General features: G+C 48.4%; 1 protein-coding gene across 2 annotated transcripts in view; it reads left to right on the top strand.

Annotated features, from left to right (window-relative positions):
• The window catches only part of KCNJ10 (potassium inwardly rectifying channel subfamily J member 10), a 32,560-nt gene extending 14,564 nt beyond the window's left edge, over positions 1 to 17,996 (top strand). For both annotated transcript variants that reach the window (XM_060032461.1, XM_060032470.1), the window contains exon 2: positions 12,957 to 17,996. In XM_060032461.1, coding sequence (XP_059888444.1) covers positions 12,957 to 14,096 — 1,140 coding nt within the window. In that variant the 3' untranslated portion in view covers positions 14,097 to 17,996. The remainder of the gene's footprint in view (positions 1 to 12,956) is intronic.
• The last annotated feature ends 1,050 nt before the right edge of the window (positions 17,997 to 19,046 follow it).

Below are 19,046 nucleotides of genomic sequence, written 5' to 3'. Positions count from 1 at the left end.
TGGCAATTCTATATGGCTAGAAGATGGGGTCCATAGGGAAAAGTACCAAAAGGAGAGACTTTGGAAATCAAGGTGGCATCAGATGGTGAAGGGTTCTGAATGCCATGTCTAGAAGTTTGGGTTTTACTACAGAAGCTGTGGAACTCCTTGAAGGATTGAAAGCCAGAGCGATGGGATGTAATTGTGTTGTTGAAAGGCACTGTGGCAGCTGAGGGGGTGGAGGTGAGGGAGGCGAGGCTGGGGGTGGGAAGACAGGAGATCATTGCAGCACTTCAGGTGAAAGAGAACTAGGGCAGCCTCAAAGGAGTTGGAGAGAAGCCCACAAAGGCAGAATTGATAAGACCCAGTGACCTGCTGGATGAGCGGCAAGAGAGAAACCGAGGGCGACTCTAAGGTTTCCAGCCTGGGCACTGAATGGACGGTGATGCTGGGAACAAGAGGGGAAGCACAGGAGAGACTCCCTTCTGAGTAGAGAGGATATCAGTCTGAACACGTTAAAACTAGACTCTCCAGTTAGAGGGAGCCTGTAAGTGTTGGTTGTACAGGGCAGAGGTGAGGGGAATCTGTGGGAGTGGTTGAAACAGCCGAGGAAGGGAGAGCAGAGTGGTTAGAGATGCCAAGGGGGATCCCTGAGAAACACCAACAATTCAGGGCCCGCGAGAGACCACAGCAAGAGAGATGGACCAAACCTAAAGAGACCGGGAGGAGAGAGCCTGGAGGACCATGTCAGAGAGTGAAGATGAGACTCTGCACCGTTAGTGCTGACCCCACCCAGTGCTCTTGGTACGTCTGTGCACTTATCTAATTCTCCCAGCACTCTGGTGAGGTAGATATCATTAGGCCCCTTTTTTTTTGCAGGTAAAGGAAAAGGAAACTCAAAGAGTTTAAGTGATTTGCTCCAAATCCCAAAGCCTAGAAGTGGCAGGGCCACTAATGAGCTAATCAAGGTCTCCAAAATCAGTGGATCCCCACCACATCTCAATAAGAACCGAAGGACAGAGTGTCCAGGGCAGACAGGCTGGCCATCAGTCTCACATGATGCAGAGAGACTGCTGGGGTCGAGGACTGAGAAAACGCCCTTGGCTTTGATGATTGGAAGGTTAGCTGTGACCTTGGAGAGAGATTCTTGCGGCTCTAACTGCCACCAGCTGGCTGTGCGGATCAAGTGGAATTGCGTCTAATGTGCTTCATATCAATGCAGAGCCTGGGAGTCTGAAGGAGGCTGATGCTGTTATTTTTACTGTTATTAAATATTGGTAAATTGGACCACTTGATATTGCTGACATGGGACCCGTTCTTTAAAACTGGTGATTTCATATGGTTCAACCTAACAGTAAAAGGGGGTGGGCTGGGGTTGGTGGGCAGGAGAGGACAGGAGAAGGCAAGCAGCCAGGGCAAGGGCAGTCCCATGGGGCTGGGGAGCCCTGCCCCCTGGTGGCGGGGAGGTAATCTTCAGCCCCAGGCTGAGGATCGGTGAGGCTTGAAGTTTGCAGGAGTCCCTCTCATCTCCTCCGCTCCCCTCCAGCCATCTGTATAGTCTTGCCAGCACCCTCTCCACTAAGTCCAGCTGGGCATGGGGGTGAACTCTCCCTAGGGGGCTCTGTCTGGAAGAATACTTCTAACCTCTCAACTAGGGTGATCCTCTCAACCAGTATCTTTGGGGATCAGTTGGGTTCTCCCCTATGGAGAAGCCAGGAGCCTAGGCCAGGTGGTGACTGATTAAATAGAGCAGGCTGACACACGAATAAGAGGTCTTCAACAGACCCCTTGATCATCGCCAGCCCAGCCCCTCTGAAATCTCCCCCAGTATGCTTGGGAGCCCTTTCAGTGTCGCAGGTCTTACTGATAACAGTAGAATAACAATGACAACAGAAGTTATTTGTACTAATGCCATTGCTTCCAGCCGTGTCTTAGCACCTGGACTGATTTTTCTGGCTCTTCGGTCAAGGTGAGGAGGGATGGGTTAATGTCTCTTAGATGTTCCTCTGGGGTGAGGACCCAGATGGGGCCAGGCCTGCAGGCTCTTGGGATGGCTGGAGCTGGGGCTGAGGAGGCAGTGGTGCATCCTTTGTCCTCAGCTGAACTCTGCACAGTGCCAAGCTTCTCAGACAGGACCAGGATGTGCAGCCCTGCAGCCCTACACAATGGGTAGGCGCAGGCGCTGTGGCCGCTGTGGTGACTCAGAGAGGGAGCGTGCTGGGGGGCTGGGGGGGCTGGAGGGTGAGGAGGCAGGTGCATCAAAGAGGCAGTCCCCATGGGCTGCGTGTGCCAGGAAGTCATCCTCCCTCTCCAGCTGGGGAAAGGGGGGTCGCTGAGGTACCCCACTCTGGGCAGTTCTCTGCAGGAACACTGTTCCCTTCTCACAGGGCACAGAGGCACTGCCTGGGGATTGGGGCGGAAGAAGGGGCAGTGGTCCCAATCAGCCCACACTGACAGGACGGGTGGTGTCTGGACAGAGGTGAACATCTGACATGGCCCCATCTCTGTGTTCTTCCCTCTCTTGACCGGAAAACACACAGGGGGGTCAGAAGGGCCAGATGGAGGTCACAGGCTCCCAGGAAACGCTTTGAAGGCTTTTATCCTTTCTTTTGATCAGTCTATGAGAACTTTCCAAACGTTGACACAAGGGAAGAAAAGCCTATTCTTCCTTGGGCCAGGGCCTTGTGTCAGGCCGAGGCTAGAGGATGGGAGGGAAGGGGAAGGAGACTGGAGGGTGAGAGGCAGAGGCAGCAGTGACTCAGCTGGCAAGGCAGGCCCCCTGACACACACACGGCCCTTTTCTTCCCCACCTCAAGATTTGTGTGCATCTGGCTCTGTTTCTATTTGTTTGTTTTCTTTGGGGCAGGACAGAAGGGAGATTAATGAACAAAGCCATCAAGTTTAAAAAGAACCCCAAACCCGACTCCATTCTTCTCCCAACCTTGAGGGCTTACATAATCCCGCAGTGCTTTTCTTCCAGGCCTTCCTTGACACCCGTCTCCTTTCTCCTCTCTTCCCCCCTCTCTCATTAAGAACACTTGAGAGCCCAGAAATGCTCCTTTTCAGTCCCCAGTGCAGCTGATCTCCTCCTGGAGGCCTCCAAGGCCGCTATTCAAGTTGGAGTTGGTATCCAAAACAGAGATAATATGGTTGGTGAGAGGGGGCTGAGTAGCAGTCTCCTGTCTCCACCAAGGCCAGTGGGAGGGATGAGACGAATCTGTATTGGGAGGGACCCAGGCTGGATGTGGACATTTAAAACAGGAAACGACCTTGAAAACCCTCAAGCACAGAGCCTCCCAACCTGACCCAGAAACAGGTTGTGAAGGGCAGAGGGAATTTTACCCCCGAAGACACAGGGATGGGCCATAAGCTCCCACACACTGGACATCCTTGAAATCTGTTTTGTCTTTTAAATTATGTAAATTTTTCATTCTACTCCATCAGACATCGTTTGTTTAATATTAAAATAAGATTTTCCCTCAAAACCCTTGAGTAAAATTGATAGCTCAGGAAAATACATTAAATTTAATCCTGTGGTTCTGAGCACCTCCTGGCACACTACTTTGAGAAGTGTGGAGCTAATCCAATGCCCTTTTTCCACAATTAAAGATATAATGGCTGAAGAGGGTTACACACCTACCCAAGGTCACTTTTAGCCAGAGGCAGAGTTGTGGCTGGCACCTAAGTCTCTTGCTTCCCAGTCGAGCCCACTTTCTACCAGATAATGCTGCCTTCTTAGTTCTGTCTCCAGGATGCTAGGCTTGGACACGTACCTAGCTCAGCTGTCTAAGATGAGTGTGGGCTTAGAGACCAGCCCAGCCTCGCCTCAGGCCCGGGAGCTGGCCATGCTCACAACCCCTCTGTGTGCAGGGCTGTCTCAAAACGTAGCACTGGAGCATGATGGGCAGTTACTGGGACAGAGAAGGAGCTGGTACTACCACTTTCTATTTCTATCTCTACCCCCCAGTGACTGGTTCAGGTATTCCTGTACCTCCAAACCTAAAATAATCGGATTAGTTCATAGCTGGAGTGGGAACGCCTCCTGTCTTCCTAGAAACTGCCTCCCTTTCTGATCCTGTTTCCAAACCCCTAAATCAAGAGGCTCTTTTCTGGAGGGAAGAAGCAGGGAGAATAGAAGGTTGTGGGGCTTAGAATGCCTTTACTAATGCGGGCACCTAGGCTTCGGGTTATGGGTGGAGATACAGTGTGACGCAGAATTTGAAGGTCCGAGCTGCGATTTGATGGATAGCATAGTATCCTTCCATATCGCCATCTTCCAAAATCAGATTTCTAGGAGGCTGAAGAAACTCTTAGGGGAAGAAGGGATGATCCAGACAGATGTGCAGGGAGTGAAAAGACAAAGAGGACAGTGAAAAGGAGGATAGAATCAGGGAGACACATTTTGGTAACAGCCAGCATGAAATACGAGCAAGGCAGTGTAGATGATAGAAGAGATGAGAAGAGAGTTGGGAGCAGAGCCCAAGAGAAGGAAGTGGGAAGGATAAAGACCTGCCATGCAAACCTAGGAGAGGAGCACTGAGATGGAACAGTCATAACAAAAGAGTATCACCGCTAACCATCAGATGCACCCTGGGTGTCATTGCTGGTGAATTCTTCACACCTGGCTGGTTCCTGCTAGACTCCTATCATGTGCTAGGTGCCCATCTTCTCTGCTTGTTGAGTGTGGAATTTGCTCATCAAAGGCAAATTCAGTATACAGTATTAACCTGAAGCTATAGTGGAAAGGACTTTGTAATGCAGCCAGAGCTAGGTACTAATCTCAGCTCTGCTACATATATGTTGCATTGCCTGGGCTCTCTGAACCCCAGTTTCATAAGTCACTGTGAAGATAAAAACTCTGTTCCCCAGAGTTGTTGCAAAGATAAAATGTGAAGTGCTGGTCTAAACTAGGCATTCAGTAAATGATAGTTGCTCTCCTTCTCTCTTCTTCCATTTCCTTGAACCAAACATCAGGAAGAAGTACTCCATGGTCAAAAGAGAAAACTCACCCAGTGGCTCTGTGAAAGGGTATGCGGCTAGAGCACCATGAAGAGGAGCCCAAGTCCCTGCATCTGATCCCTGTGGGAGGCATGGGGCTCCACACCCACGCCGTGTGGCTCTCACCCTTCATTCTAGTGGCCACAAGGCAGGAGGGTGTTGTGGGATCAGAGCCCATCATTGTTTTCCCGATTTGTCCTGTTAAGTCTTTCATGTGCTCCCAACACTTCAACCAAAATGATTGGCTCCTATCCCCTGCTGGCCCTGAATCTACTCAATGCTATACCTTTTGCTTGTACTGCTCCCTTCCCTGGAGGTGCCTGCTCTTTGACACCCGCAAACTCCAGTCTCCAAGGGTCCAAATCTTGCCTATCCTTCAGGCCCAGTCCCAATGCCACCTTCCTCTATATAATCTCCCCTGAGTGAGACAGTCAGGTATGGAGGAAAAAACTCAACTCCTGGTTGTGACTTACTCATAACAACCTAGTAATAAGTGGGGATAATAAATGGGGATAATAACATTCCTACAGGGTTGTTTGAGGAATTATATGAGCTAACATTAAAATATCCCCAACAACTTAGCCCGGTGCCTAGCACCTAACAGGTTCTCAGTCAGTACACGTTCGTCACCTTCTCGGCCCCACCCCCTTGGCTAGATGTCACCTTTCCCTTTGCAAAGTCCCTCAGCACTTCATGGGTCCCTATTCCATGGCACTTATCACTTCTTGCCTGTTATGTGGTTGTCTCCCTTAATAGACTGTGAGGTCCTCAAGGCCAGAATCCACACCTAATTCACCTCCATAATTCAAGCGTCTTGTTTAGAATCCGGCACCCTGTAAATGTTTATTGTATAAATGCATGAAAACACAACTGAGACTGCATGGATCTTCCTGTGTGGTGGGCAGCATCATTACAGATGAGGACATTTGGTTTGTTTGTGTATCTATTAGTGTCTATAATTAGTTAGTGGGGTTTCTGTGGATACAAGGAAAAAGAGAAAACATCGTAAGAAAAATCAAGAGAAGACACAAACAAGAAGGGGGAGTGAGAAGGCCCCAGAGGGAGAGAGGCCCTGGACCAGAGTGAAGTTGCATCTGTTGTACCCAGGCCAAGAGCTTCCACATATCCTTAGTCCTCCTGGAGGATGGAGTCCGTTCCCGGTGCTCTTAGATTGGCCCCTACACCTGGAGTGATTTGGGAGCCCCTTCTGCTCATTTATTCACTCACAAACTACTTCTTGAGCACCTACTCTGTGTCATACATTGTGTTAGTCGTATATCAGACTCATCAAAACGTATTATGGCTGAATCCTTATTTTAAGAAGCTTCTTTGTAGTAGAAGACACATGCTATACCAAGTAGATGTGCCGTAAGAGATATAGATGGAGATATATTTAATGCATATATTCAGAAAAGAGAGGCCTTACTTAAGGCTGTGCGGATCAGAGAAGGCTTCCTGGAAGAGGAGTCATTTGAACTGGGCTCTGAAAGATATCATGGCTATGTAGAGACAAGGAGAAAGGGAGGTCGGGAAAAGAGAAGAGCATGAACAATTACGTGAAGGTAGGAAAGCATGGGTGTATGCGACAGGGAGCAGGGGACAGTTGGTTTGTCTGAAGTTTGCCATAGGAGAGATGAGGCAGGAAATAAGGCTGGAATGAGGTGTAGAAGCAGACCATGCAACTGTGTCAGACTGAGTTTGGCTTCTCTTTGATGGCTAGTGGACACATTATCTGTCAAACCTAAACCCAAAGGTCGAAGGGATTGAGTTGGGGAAGGATTTTGGAGATAGTTACAGTATAATGACAAGTGGAGTTTGGAGGCAGAGAGGTTTGGGAGGCCGAAGGTCTCGATTTACCAAGTCACATCGTCTCTCGGAGCTTCAGTTTCTTCATTCATAAACTAAGGATTGTCATGTTAATACCTTATAGGAATTCTGTGAGAATAAAATGTGAAAGTGCTTTGTGAAGTGGATACATGTGTACTGATTTGTGATCAGAGGTGTAACTCGGGAAGAGTGATCCAGTAGTAGCGTAGGAAGGATTTGGGGAGAGAAAGAATAGAGACAGGAGATGTGTAGGAGGCTGATGATTCAGCAAAAAGGTGTGAAGGACCTAAAGGAAGACAGTGAAATGAAGGGGAAGAGACACAAGTAACAAACCCACAGCTCGTGGCATCCAGTGATTATTGAGATGAGATGAGGAAGGAGGGGAGTTTGAGATAATCCCTAGATTTTCAAAGGATGATGGCACTGTTAACTATTTAGGAAACGAAAGAGAGGCAGGGGTAGAGAAGAAAGGGTTCATTCACACGTGGAGGTGGATGCGTTTAGGATTCGTGCCCCAAAGCTTCTTCATTCAGGTTGCTCTTGCCACAGAGAGAACAGATAAAGCTCTCTGCTCAGGGCTGCTTCCCTGCCCACCACCCCTCCCTACCCCAGCCTGACAGGTTTCAGGAGAAGGTGCACAGCTCTAACCTGCCCCCTCCACCACTGCCCCGCGGAGGGGCTGAAGCATCCTTTCTGGTCACTCAATTTGACAGAGTCTGCCCCTATGCCCACAGCTATTCCCAAGCAAGGCTTGTTTTCCTCCTTCATCTTCCAGCAAAGGGGACAGCGAACCCAGAGGGAGCTGGGACCAGTGCCTTGGGGCTTGCTCTCTCCCACCTTCAGAAAAAAGAAATCGCAAACATTTGCACATGAGCAGAGTCCGTGAGGCAGACCAAGGCTGCAGCTCTGACTCAGGCCTCTGTCTCTCTAAATCAGGCTTCCAGTCATCCCTTTACTCAGACTTTCTTAACAAACTGCACTTGGTACTAGGGAAACAGGTGACGTTCACAGTCTGTGGGCTTAAATTGAGAACTCACAGATGGCAAACAGTGGTAAACAAACCATTGCAAAGCACGACGATGTTTGAAAATAGGAATGTGTACAAACCATGCTTAGTAAACCCATGCTGGGGGCGGGGAGGTAGAGGAGATGAGCTGTTTCTTCGAGGGTCAGGGAGGCTTCCAAAGGGGCAGCTAACACTTGAGTGAGTTTTGAAAGGTAAGCTGGAGGTCATCAGGTGGGCACGGAGCGGGTCCAGTGCAAAAGCGGGTCCAAAGGTAGAAGGGATGAACAGCGAGGTGCTTTGTGGAGCTGGAGTCTACGATACGTGTGGAAGAGTGGCAAGACCAAAGCCAAGAAGGAGGCAGAGACCAAATCATGAAGGGCCTTGAGTGCCATGCTCAGAGCAGTGGGGAGCCGGGGATCAGTTTTACTCACAAGAGGAGTGTCTGTACTGCAGAGCAGTCCTGTACTCAAGAAGGGCTCTGATAAATCCATTCATTCTGGAGAACAAATGACTCAGGTAAAGAAAGCTCTAGGTCAGTCTGCAGGCAGGAAGCAGAAGGAGGGAGAGGTATTTGCTGAGGGAACCTGCTGGACATCACTGTAGGTGTGTCTGGCATTTGTTTTAGGGACCCGTTAGTTTAATTTTTAGAGGAGAAAGAAGGTGATTGTGTCTGTTTCTCTTCTGACCGCTCAGAGGCTGCTTTTGTTTTCAGAATTCTTCAGCTCCTGTCCCTGGTATCTGGCTGGGACTGTTTTGGGGGAAACAGCACCCTCTAGAGGAGAGAGTTTGTGTGTTTCAGGTGGGGCAGCAACAAACCATTTCCAGAACTCGGGCCTGCTCCCTTCCCAGGGGCCTGGGGAGGGGTGGAGTGTGGCTGATTGTTTATCTGCTGCTGACTCTCACTACCGGGGAGAACAAAGCTGCCTGGCTCTGGGAGGTGCAGCAGATAATAGCTGGAGGAGGCAGATACAAAGGCTGGCAACAGCAGGCACACAGCTGGAGGTGGCAATCGCAACAAAGAGGTCTAGCCAGTACCAAAATCTCCAGTGCCCCGAATCTGTAGCCTTAACGCTGGGCTCTGGAAGCTCCGGGCTCTGTCTTCTCTGTCTCAGCTGTGATCCTCTATACAGGGGACCACAGAGGCACCTCCTGAAAACAAGAGACTGTGAGAATGAACCTGGGATGCACAGAAGCAGTTGCTACAATTTAAAAGTTCTGGATCAGAAGCCAGAAGACCTGGGTTCTGGTTCCAAAACTACTTGGAGCAAATCTCTCTGAACCTTAGTTTCTAATGATGCCTTTCCTACTTACCTCCTGGTGTGGGGGTCAAATTACATGTTTCATAAACTGTAAAATGATATATAATCATAGACTATTATCTTGGGAACGATAAGCAAGACTTTCCTTGGGCCCCAAGAGCTTCCATTTCCCCAGATATAGAGTCTCTCTTCGGCACAAACAAAGCTAGGGCTTTGATGTGGGATCTCTGGATGTCATGGTAGAAGGGGCGGGGTAGAGATGGGGAGGAGGCAGGCATCTTGAAACTCTATGAATGTAGTTGGAAACTTAAAAACCATCTTTAACCTTCCCACCCAAAACTTTAATCTCCTCTCTAGAATCTCTGCAACGCGCTCATCCAACCTGTCCTTGAACACCACTGGGGGAAGGGTACTCTCTACCTTTTGAGATGCTCTTTCTACATTTGTTACAATGTTCTTCATATCAGTCTGGAATCTTTTTCTCAGTGGTTTGAGCTCACTGGTCCTGGTTGTTCCCCTTGGAGCTCAAAGAACAAATCCAAACCTTTGTTCACATGGCAGCCCTTCAAACCAAATATTCTCACATAGCCTTCATATCCCTCAGATCGTCTCTCCTCCCAAGTAATGTTCCCCGTTTCCTTCAAACACGTCTCATATGATTTGGTTCTGAATCCTTTCATGTCCTGATTGCTCCTTGAGACTCAATACTGCAGATGTGGGATCAACAGAGCAAAATCAACTGAATCCTTATTTTATTCTAGATACTTTAATTCAACTAAAGCAGCTTAAGATTGCATTGCTTTTTTTGGCAACCAAAACATGTAGATAACTCACACTGGATTACTTTCTGTTAAAATGCCTAATTTCATTTTCATGGTTCTGCTTACGAGATCACATCTTTCCAAAGCAGAACTTGCTCAGGTAATTTTTGGACCCAAATGTAATCAAACATTTATCCTTTTTGCTCGATTTGGCCCACTCCTCTGGCTCCTTTTGGATCCTAATTCTGCCTCAGACCTTTCATTTGCAGTCCGTCCCAGCTCTGTGTCATCTGCATAACTGATGGCCATGTGTTCCATATTTTGGAATAAAATTAGTGTTAAGACCATCGACTAGGGCAAGGCCAAAGATAATGCTCTGTGGTACATTGCTAGAAAACTGATTCCAGGCTATCATGATCCACTCACCAGTAACAGTGATTTTTTATGTTTATTTATTTATTTTTTTTGCGGTACGCGGGCCTCTCACCGTTGCGGCCTCTCCCGTTGTGGAGCACAGGCTCCGGACGCACAGGCTCAGCGGCCATGGCTCACGGGCCCAGCCGCTCCACGGAATGTGGGATCCTCCTGGACCGGGGCACGAACCCGTGTCCCCTGCATCGGCAGGCGGACTCTCAACCACTGCGCCACCAGGGAAGCCCTGATTTTTTAAGTCACCTAATTAGAGAAGCATTCTGTTCATTTTTCTCTGTCGTATCCCCAAGGACCTAACTTGAGATCTTGTCAAAATCTTGCTTAGATGCACTTTCTCTGTTGCATTTCTCTGATCTGCCAATTTAGTAACCTTGTCATAAAAGGAAATTAAGTTAGCGTGATGTGATGTTACTTGTTCTTAGTGACCCCAGACTGGGTCCTACTGATAACTACCTTTCCCCCACTCTGCCCAAGAATTCACTTTCTTAATGTTCCATTCTAGAATCTTGCCTGTGGTTGATACCTTATCTGTTTGTCTGTAGTTTGTGAAATGTACTTCATTTTTCTTTTTGAAAATTAAAATTATGCTCACTTATCCACAACTTTCCAGCACTTCCTTTGTTCTCTAGAATCTGTTTTAGATTCCCCTGTTCCTCAAAATCTCCTGTAGAGGTTTCACATCTTTTCGCGAGTTTGAGGGTCAAAGGAGAAGGCATGCTAATGTGTAAACTTTGAATGGTACATAGATGCAAGCTTTGTGGTGGTTGTTTCTTTTATTAATATTACTACTATTGAGTACTGAATGGGGCTTCACTTGGGCTCTAAATAAGAATTCTTCAAACTTCAGAATTACAAAGCCTCCCTCTTGCTTGAAAGTAGCCAAGGATATTGGGAAGTGGATGGCATCCAGTTCTGGCCAAGAAGTCTCATGTGTATGGAAGTTCCAAGTGCGTGGTGTAAAATGGGCTCCAGGTTGCCTCTGAATATTCTGGGATTCTCGTCTGTTGGTGGTTTCCAATTTAGTGTCTGCTTGGGTGGATATATGAATGGACCCAAATAATTTAGAGTTTCCCAGGGGTAAGGCCATGGGAATACAGAATAAGGGCAGGGTGAAGGAGAATGATAAAATGCAGTGGTATAGACTTTTCGGAATGGAGAACGTGATGAGCCACCCTGTGTTCTCCAAGAAGAACTAAAATTCCCCAGAGGTCACCTGCTCCTTCCCAGAAGGTCTGGCCATCAGATCCAGAGTCCAAGGGCTCAAGTGATTGCAATTCTTTCTCTGATGGAAAAGTACAAGTTATTCCTTGGGCAGGGGTGCCAGGCACTTTGTATTAAGTGAGTTGTCTCCTATTTCAGAGCCTTGTCCCACTTTCTACTATCAGAGTAAATAGCAATCCTGAATTTGAACTTGTGCAGACATAGCCACAAACTAACATACACTCCTAACTCTTCTACTTCACTCAGTCAAGACAATTTTGCCACCTACAACCTGGCATTTCTCCCAGTCCTTGGGAAAATGTTCCTGTGCTGCCAGGAGGCTTCAGTTTGATGTTTTTCCTCCACCATCGCTTGTTTATTTATTTATTTAATAAATTTATTTATTTATTTTTGGCTGCATTGGGTCTTCATTGCTGCGCACGGGCTTTCTCTAGTTGCGGAGAGCAGGGACTACTCTTCACTGTGGTGCGCGGGCTTCTCATTGCAGTGGCTTCTCTTGTTGCTGAGCACGGGCTCTAGGCGCGCGGGCTTCAGTAGTTGTGGCTCGCGGGCTCCAGAGCGCAGGCTCAGTAGTTGTGGCACATGGGCTTAGTTGCTCTGCAGCACGTGGGATCTTCCCGGACCAGGGCTCGAACCCGTGTCCCCTGCATTGGCAGATTCTTAACCACTGCGCCACCAGGGAAGCCCCCACCATCACTTGTTTATTTTTGCTCAGTTCTGTCTGTGCTCTTCCCAACACCACCCCAGACCCTAACCCGGACCTAATTTCCCCAGATGATGCAAATAGATGATGACAATAATAATGATAATGACAATGATAATACTAATAGCGAAATGGGCAGGGTGCTTAGAGAACGTCTTAAGGGGCAGAAGAATGGGTAGTTTCTGCTATCTTCTGAGCCAGGCGAATATCTTTGTATCACCAGTGAGTACTGACGTGGAGGTAGGGGAGAGAATGGAGAAATTAAGGGCATGTGTGTGTTAAGGGGGACTGGCTTGGAAGGAGTTCAACAGGATAGTCTTTCTTGCTGCTGCCATTCTTGAGGGTGGGGAGGGATCCTATTTCAGAATTAGAGATCTTCACGGAACTGGTTTTGTGGTGAATGGAGACCAGTAGACCATTAGTCTCACTCCCACCTTCAAGGAACTGTGAGCTTATTACTCTTTCTTCTCTGCTTCTCCTAAGAATTACAAATGTCAGACTGTACTGCAATTGTTTGCTTACTGAACATGAATCTTTCTCACTATGCTGTGAGTTCTTGGCGAGCAAGGATGCCATCAGATTCATCTTTGACCTTCCAGCATCTTGCACTACAGTGCCTGGCATATAGCAAGTGCTCAGTAAACATTTGCTAATAAGAGGACAAATCAGTGGCACTAAAATGAATGTTTCTTCTCCCTTCCCATTGGGTGGTGGCTGGGAGTTGCTGGATTTTTGCAATACCGCTCATTATGCTGTCTTGCTCTCTGCAGATGACGTCGGTTGCCAAGGTGTATTACAGCCAAACCACTCAGACAGAAAGCCGGCCCCTAATGGGCCCAGGGATACGACGGAGGAGAGTCCTGACAAAAGATGGCCGCAGCAATGTGAGAATGGAGCACATTGCTGACAAGCGCTTCCTCTACCTCAAGGACCTGTGGACAACCTTCATTGACATGCAGTGGCGCTACAAGCTTCTGCTTTTCTCTGCAACCTTTGCAGGCACCTGGTTCCTCTTTGGTGTGGTGTGGTATCTGGTAGCTGTAGCCCATGGGGACCTGCTGGAGCTGGGACCCCCAGCCAACCATACCCCCTGTGTGGTACAGGTGCACACGCTCACCGGGGCCTTCCTCTTCTCCCTTGAGTCCCAGACCACCATTGGCTATGGCTTCCGCTACATCAGTGAGGAGTGCCCACTGGCCATCGTGCTTCTTATTGCCCAGCTGGTGCTCACCACCATCCTGGAAATTTTCATCACGGGTACCTTCCTGGCAAAGATTGCCCGGCCCAAGAAGCGGGCGGAGACCATCCGTTTCAGCCAGCATGCGGTTGTAGCTGCACACAATGGAAAGCCCTGTCTTATGATCCGAGTCGCCAACATGCGTAAGAGCCTCCTCATTGGCTGCCAGGTGACAGGCAAGCTGCTTCAGACCCACCAGACAAAGGAGGGTGAGAACATCCGGCTCAACCAGGTCAATGTGACTTTCCAAGTGGACACGGCTTCTGACAGCCCCTTCCTCATCCTGCCCCTTACCTTCTACCACGTGGTGGATGAGACCAGTCCCTTGAAAGACCTGCCCCTCCGCAGTGGGGAGGGTGACTTCGAGCTGGTGCTGATCCTAAGTGGGACAGTGGAATCCACCAGCGCCACCTGCCAGGTGCGCACTTCCTATCTGCCGGAGGAGATCCTTTGGGGCTACGAGTTCACACCCGCCATCTCGCTGTCAGCCAGTGGCAAATACATAGCAGACTTTAGCCTTTTTGACCAAGTTGTGAAAGTAGCCTCTCCGAGTGGCCTCCGCGACACCAGTGTACGCTACAGAGACCCTGAAAAGCTCAAGTTGGAGGAGTCATTAAGGGAGCAGGATGAGAAGGAGGGCAGTGCCATTAGTGTGCGCATCAGCAATGTCTGATGGCTTGGTTCCCCACCTCCCCGTACTTCTGGTCTCTTTTCCTCTTTTGGCATCCTGGGTGAGGGATATTACCCAGGCTTACTGGACAGCCCCAGAAGCACCCTTCTCCACTCCCTCTTCTTTAACCCAGTTGACCTGTAGTAGTCTAGGCCAACTGGACTTCCTCCCATTGTTCCCTTCACCTCACCGCACTTCCACCCCAAGATGCACACGTCCCTTAAGCCAGGATGGGGGAAGGAGAGGGAAGATTAGGCTGAAGTGGCTTAGAAGGCCTCAGCCATGCCTGGAGACTCACATTAGGAGGACCATGCAGTTGGATGGATAGGCTCCCCCCACCCCGCCACCTCTCACCACCACCACCAGAAAGTTTGGTGCTTTGAGGCTGGAGTCCCCTCCCTATCTTTCCACTTAGCAAGTTCCCTAAGGCTAGACTCTCTCTCTGATGGTCCCTTTGGGGTTTGTGCCCTCAGAAATATAGGAGTCCAGAATCATTTTATTCTGAAGTCTCTACCAAAACCTGTTGAAAGAAGCCAGGGTTTTTCATGGTGTAGTTAATTTCTGTTGGCAACTCCTGACTATAACCTGGGACCTTGGTCCCCATTGTTCTCCTCTTTCTAGTTTCTCAAGTGGACACTTTCTTAGGATACCCAGTTCCCACATAGATGCCTCTGCTCCCAGAGAACTGAAGTTGACCCGGGAGATATAAAGCACACAGGCACAGCCACCACACCTGCTCCTGACCTGAATACTGAACTCTTCATTGTGGGGCGACTAATACAGAGCTATTGTCTAAAACCTTGAACCTGGCCTCCAGGCAGCCCTGGGGGGATCTGTTTCCCTGTGTCCCATGAAAGTAATGACCTTCCCCAATATGTTCCCCTGGAAAAAGTCCAACGCCCAGGCCCCACAGAAAGGTCTGGAAATGGTGTTCCAGATTACACTGTCCCTGGCTTCTCGGATTCTTTCCTGCCCAGTCCACTCTCACCTAAACCCAACTTCGGGGGAAGGGGGAGAAAATGCAAGGGCCTTCCTCTCTTACCACTAAAACTAGCCTCACAGGGCACAGAGTCCCCAGGAAAGTTAAACCAACCAAATGGGATGAGTACATTCTCCGATTTCCAGACTGCTGTATAGAGCTTCTGGGAATTGGCAGTGCTTTGTTAAGGTTTGGGCAGAGGCAGGACTCTGTGGCTGGCAGACACTATTCACCCTGTTACCCCTCCCAGTGCCCTTCTGAAAAGTGCCAGCTATTTTGTTAGGCAGTGCTGGGAGGGAAGGAAATTATACCTCCTGATCAAATAACCATGGTCTCCCTCAGCCATTCCTGAGACAGTATAAAATGAATATCAGTCTCATCTCTCCTCTCCTCTGCTATGAAGCCAGTTTCAGGCAAGTTAAAAGGCATACTTTACGAGATCAGACTCAGGCCACTCCTTGTTCCCTGATGGGGACTGTGGTATGGGGTCAGGAAGGGTGTATGGGCACCAGAACTTTCTCTAAAGCTCCAAATCCCAAGAGTGCTTCCTGTTCTCATTTAGGTACCAAGGGACACTCTCCCCCACCCCAAATGGTTTGGCACAGAGTCCCTGTATGAATCAAGTGGCCGTTTATTTAAGGTGGACCAGCCAGTTGTTATAAGGTACACATTTATCCAGAATGAGTACCTGCATCTGTGTGCAGAGCCTCACAGAGAAACCCACGAAATTTGGAGGCTGGACCCATGGTCACCATTTATACAACTGCACAAGATCCTCTTATATTGATCTCTCCTTGAACTCAACTAACTATATCTTGAAGATGAAGACCCTTCATTCCCTACTTACTGTAAACCCCACCATTACTACCTAGCTCTCAAGAAAACAAGAACCGGAACAACTTGAAAATCTGAGACAGAGAACAGAAGGCAAAGAGCCAGCTTCTGGGCTCTCAACTTTATTCAAATGTTAGACTCACTTGATTTCTTTCAACCTGTGCGTGTGTGTGTGTGTGTGTATCTTCTTATCCATTAGCAAGTTATCCTCCATCAAGTTTCTTCTGCACAGAGCTGCTTCCCTCCTGAGGGAAACACTCTCTTCCCATTCCCCTGCTGTCTATTCCAAGCCTCCAGAATCCTCAGATTCTTGGATAACAAAATGAGAACACTTTCTGACTTAACCTTTTTGATTCTCCTGCATGATTCCATACTTTCCTTTAAATTGCACTTTAAATCATACTCTCCTCTTAATACAACCTGGCTTATTCTCCCATAAGCCCCATCAGAGAGCAATGCCCCCTCCCTCAACCCTAAGTGGTCCTTTAGACTACAGCCCCCATCTCCTCTGAGCTGAAATCATCTTTCAGGCTATCAGGCAAGCTTTCGAAGCAGCCAGGTCTGATGAGAAATGGGATCCCTGACCACACCAACCATGGACTTGGAATTCAGGAGAGCACTGGGCACAGATCTTAAGGGAGGAGATTTCAGAGGACAGGCAACACAACTGATGGGGGAGGATACTCAGGGTATGCAGATGAGGAAGGGTGGTGCTGCGGGATCTGGTGAAATCAATGAAACCCTTGAGTGTTACTTGGGCTAGCAGGAGAGGTAGGTGGAGGCTCAGGGAATTAAGCTATGATATATAAATGAAAGGTTTATCTAAGAAAGAGAAACAGATAATATATATATATATATATATATATGTAGAGAGATGTATATAGATGTATATAGGACCAAATATACTGAATGTACAGAAAGAAAGTATTCAGAGAGCTTAGCATGGGGGCAGATATCTTGCTCTGGTTTGGGGGTAGGACTCCCCAGATTCCCAGACTTACAGCCAGTGATCCTGGTTTCAACATGGAAGTGAGATACCTGACTAAGGCTTTCAGGTTTGATGACAGGAAAGGGAGGGGTGGAAGCTGCTCTTCAGAAATAAAGAGGCTTCCAATGAGGTTTCTGACAAACCCTGTGCTGCTGACAGGACCAGGAAGAGGGGAGATAAGAGGAACATGAGGAGGGAGACACTCCATCTGAGGAAATCTAGGAGAACCTACTACTTAGGCTATGCGCTCCCATCCCCAGCAGTGTCCTGTGACTGTAGCACTTAAAAAGAAAAATCCTGTTTCCCTCTCTTAAGGTACACTGTATTTCCCCTTCTTCCACAGGGGTGGGGCAACTGCAGCTCCAGCCCCGGGAGGTGATGGCTATTCAACTAAGAAGCTGAACACTTCAGTGTGCGGGAGGCACTCAAGGGAAGCCTCAACTCTAGAATCTAAATGCCAGGACTAAAGAGCTGTTGGGCCCAAGATACTCCCAAGGCAGAGGATCAGCTTTCTGTATGGTTGCAAGCAGCCCAAAGAGAATGCCCTCTATGCTAGAAGAGTCCCAATCCTGGCATCTGAGCATGGGGGAGGGCGTGGCGCTTTAGCTTTGTATCTCTGTATGAAAATGAGGAGTGCGGGTACCAGCTGCCCTAGGGGATGGGGAGAGGCTTCTGAAATCCCTACTCTGTGCTTCACCTCATTACCTGCCCAACCTCCTACCCCAACCTGTCAGCTAAGAAGACCATCCAGGGATTTCTCTCTGAGGCCTGAGAAGAGAAAGGAAGCCAGTTATACTATTGCTACAAGCCAGGGACACTGCCCCCTCCCAAGGCTGCTACCATGGTCCTTTACCCTTGCTAGTTAACCTAGCTTATTTGTAAAATAACACACTACCTTTGCTGTAAAGTTAGCCTGGGCTCCGGCTCAGTAATGGCCAACTCTACTGAAGCAGAAATATCTAGGGATGGTTTTTCCATTCATTGCATTAAAGACTAAACCAGGTCAAATGTACCTAGGAAAAAAGACATGTGAGTTATTTTGGTTTATTTTATTCTTGTCTGTTCAGAACAAGTTACTAAATAAAATGGCTGAATCTCTGTTCTTCACTCTAGCTTCTTTTAGAAATCAAAACTAATCCTGGGGACTTCCCTGGTAGCGCAGTGGTTGAGAATCCGCCTGCGAATGCGGGGGACACGGGTTCGATCCCTGGTCTAGGAAGATCCCACATGCCAAGGAGCAGCTAAACCCGTGCACCACAACTACTGAGCCTGCTCTCTAGAGCCCGTGACCCACAACTACTGAGCCCATGTGCCAAAACTACTGAAGCCCGCGTGCCTAGAGCCCGTGCTCCGCAACAAGAGAAGCCACCGCAATGAGAAGCCCGCGCACCGCTATGAAGAGCAGCCCCCGCTTGCCGCAACTAGAGAAGGCCCTCGCGCAGCAACGAAGATCCAACACAGCCAAAGAAAAAAAAAATTAAAAAAAAAGTTAAAAACAAAACAAAACAAAACTAATCCTGTTACTAAGGCCTGAACTCACTGACCTACCTTTGGGAAAGGAGGGTGGAACTGAGCTGTGCTGGAAGAGCTTCTGACCACACAGCCAGGCCTTTCCCCTTTGGTGCTATCATGCATTCCCCCAACTCCCTTCCCACACCTCCCCTCATTAACTTCAGAGTCCTGTAGCAAATACCTTTTAAACTCAGTTTTTAAAGGATTACAAAAAAAGTTAAGACCTAGACATCTGAAAATTGGCTCAGGTTAATCCAGGAAAGTCAAGTTGCTTTGGAACCCGGGCACTGTCCCTTTCAGCCAGTGATCAGGCACCCAACTTCCCTGCCACACTACAGTGCAGGTCGTTCCTTATATATCCTCAAGCCTCTATATGCCTATTCATTTAATCACTGGGCATTTCCTGGCCCAGTTCTCAAAGAAGTGGGTTTCTCTTCTATTCTTATCTATCAATAGCCTGAAAAAGGCCTGGCTATCAATATCCAGCCCTGAATTGAAGTAACAGACCCCTATGGTCACTGACTCTTGTTCCCCAGAAATGGAAGGACAGAGGGAAAAAACTGGGTCTCTTACCGTCATCAGTAAATACTTATCTACAACATTTGGGAAACACTTTTTTAGGGATGAGTCATAAGACATG

Source organism: Delphinus delphis, chromosome 1 (assembly GCF_949987515.2).
Source record: "Delphinus delphis chromosome 1, mDelDel1.2, whole genome shotgun sequence".
Taxonomy (NCBI): Eukaryota; Metazoa; Chordata; class Mammalia; order Artiodactyla; family Delphinidae; genus Delphinus; species Delphinus delphis.
This window is presented reverse-complemented; position numbering and strand designations above follow the sequence as displayed.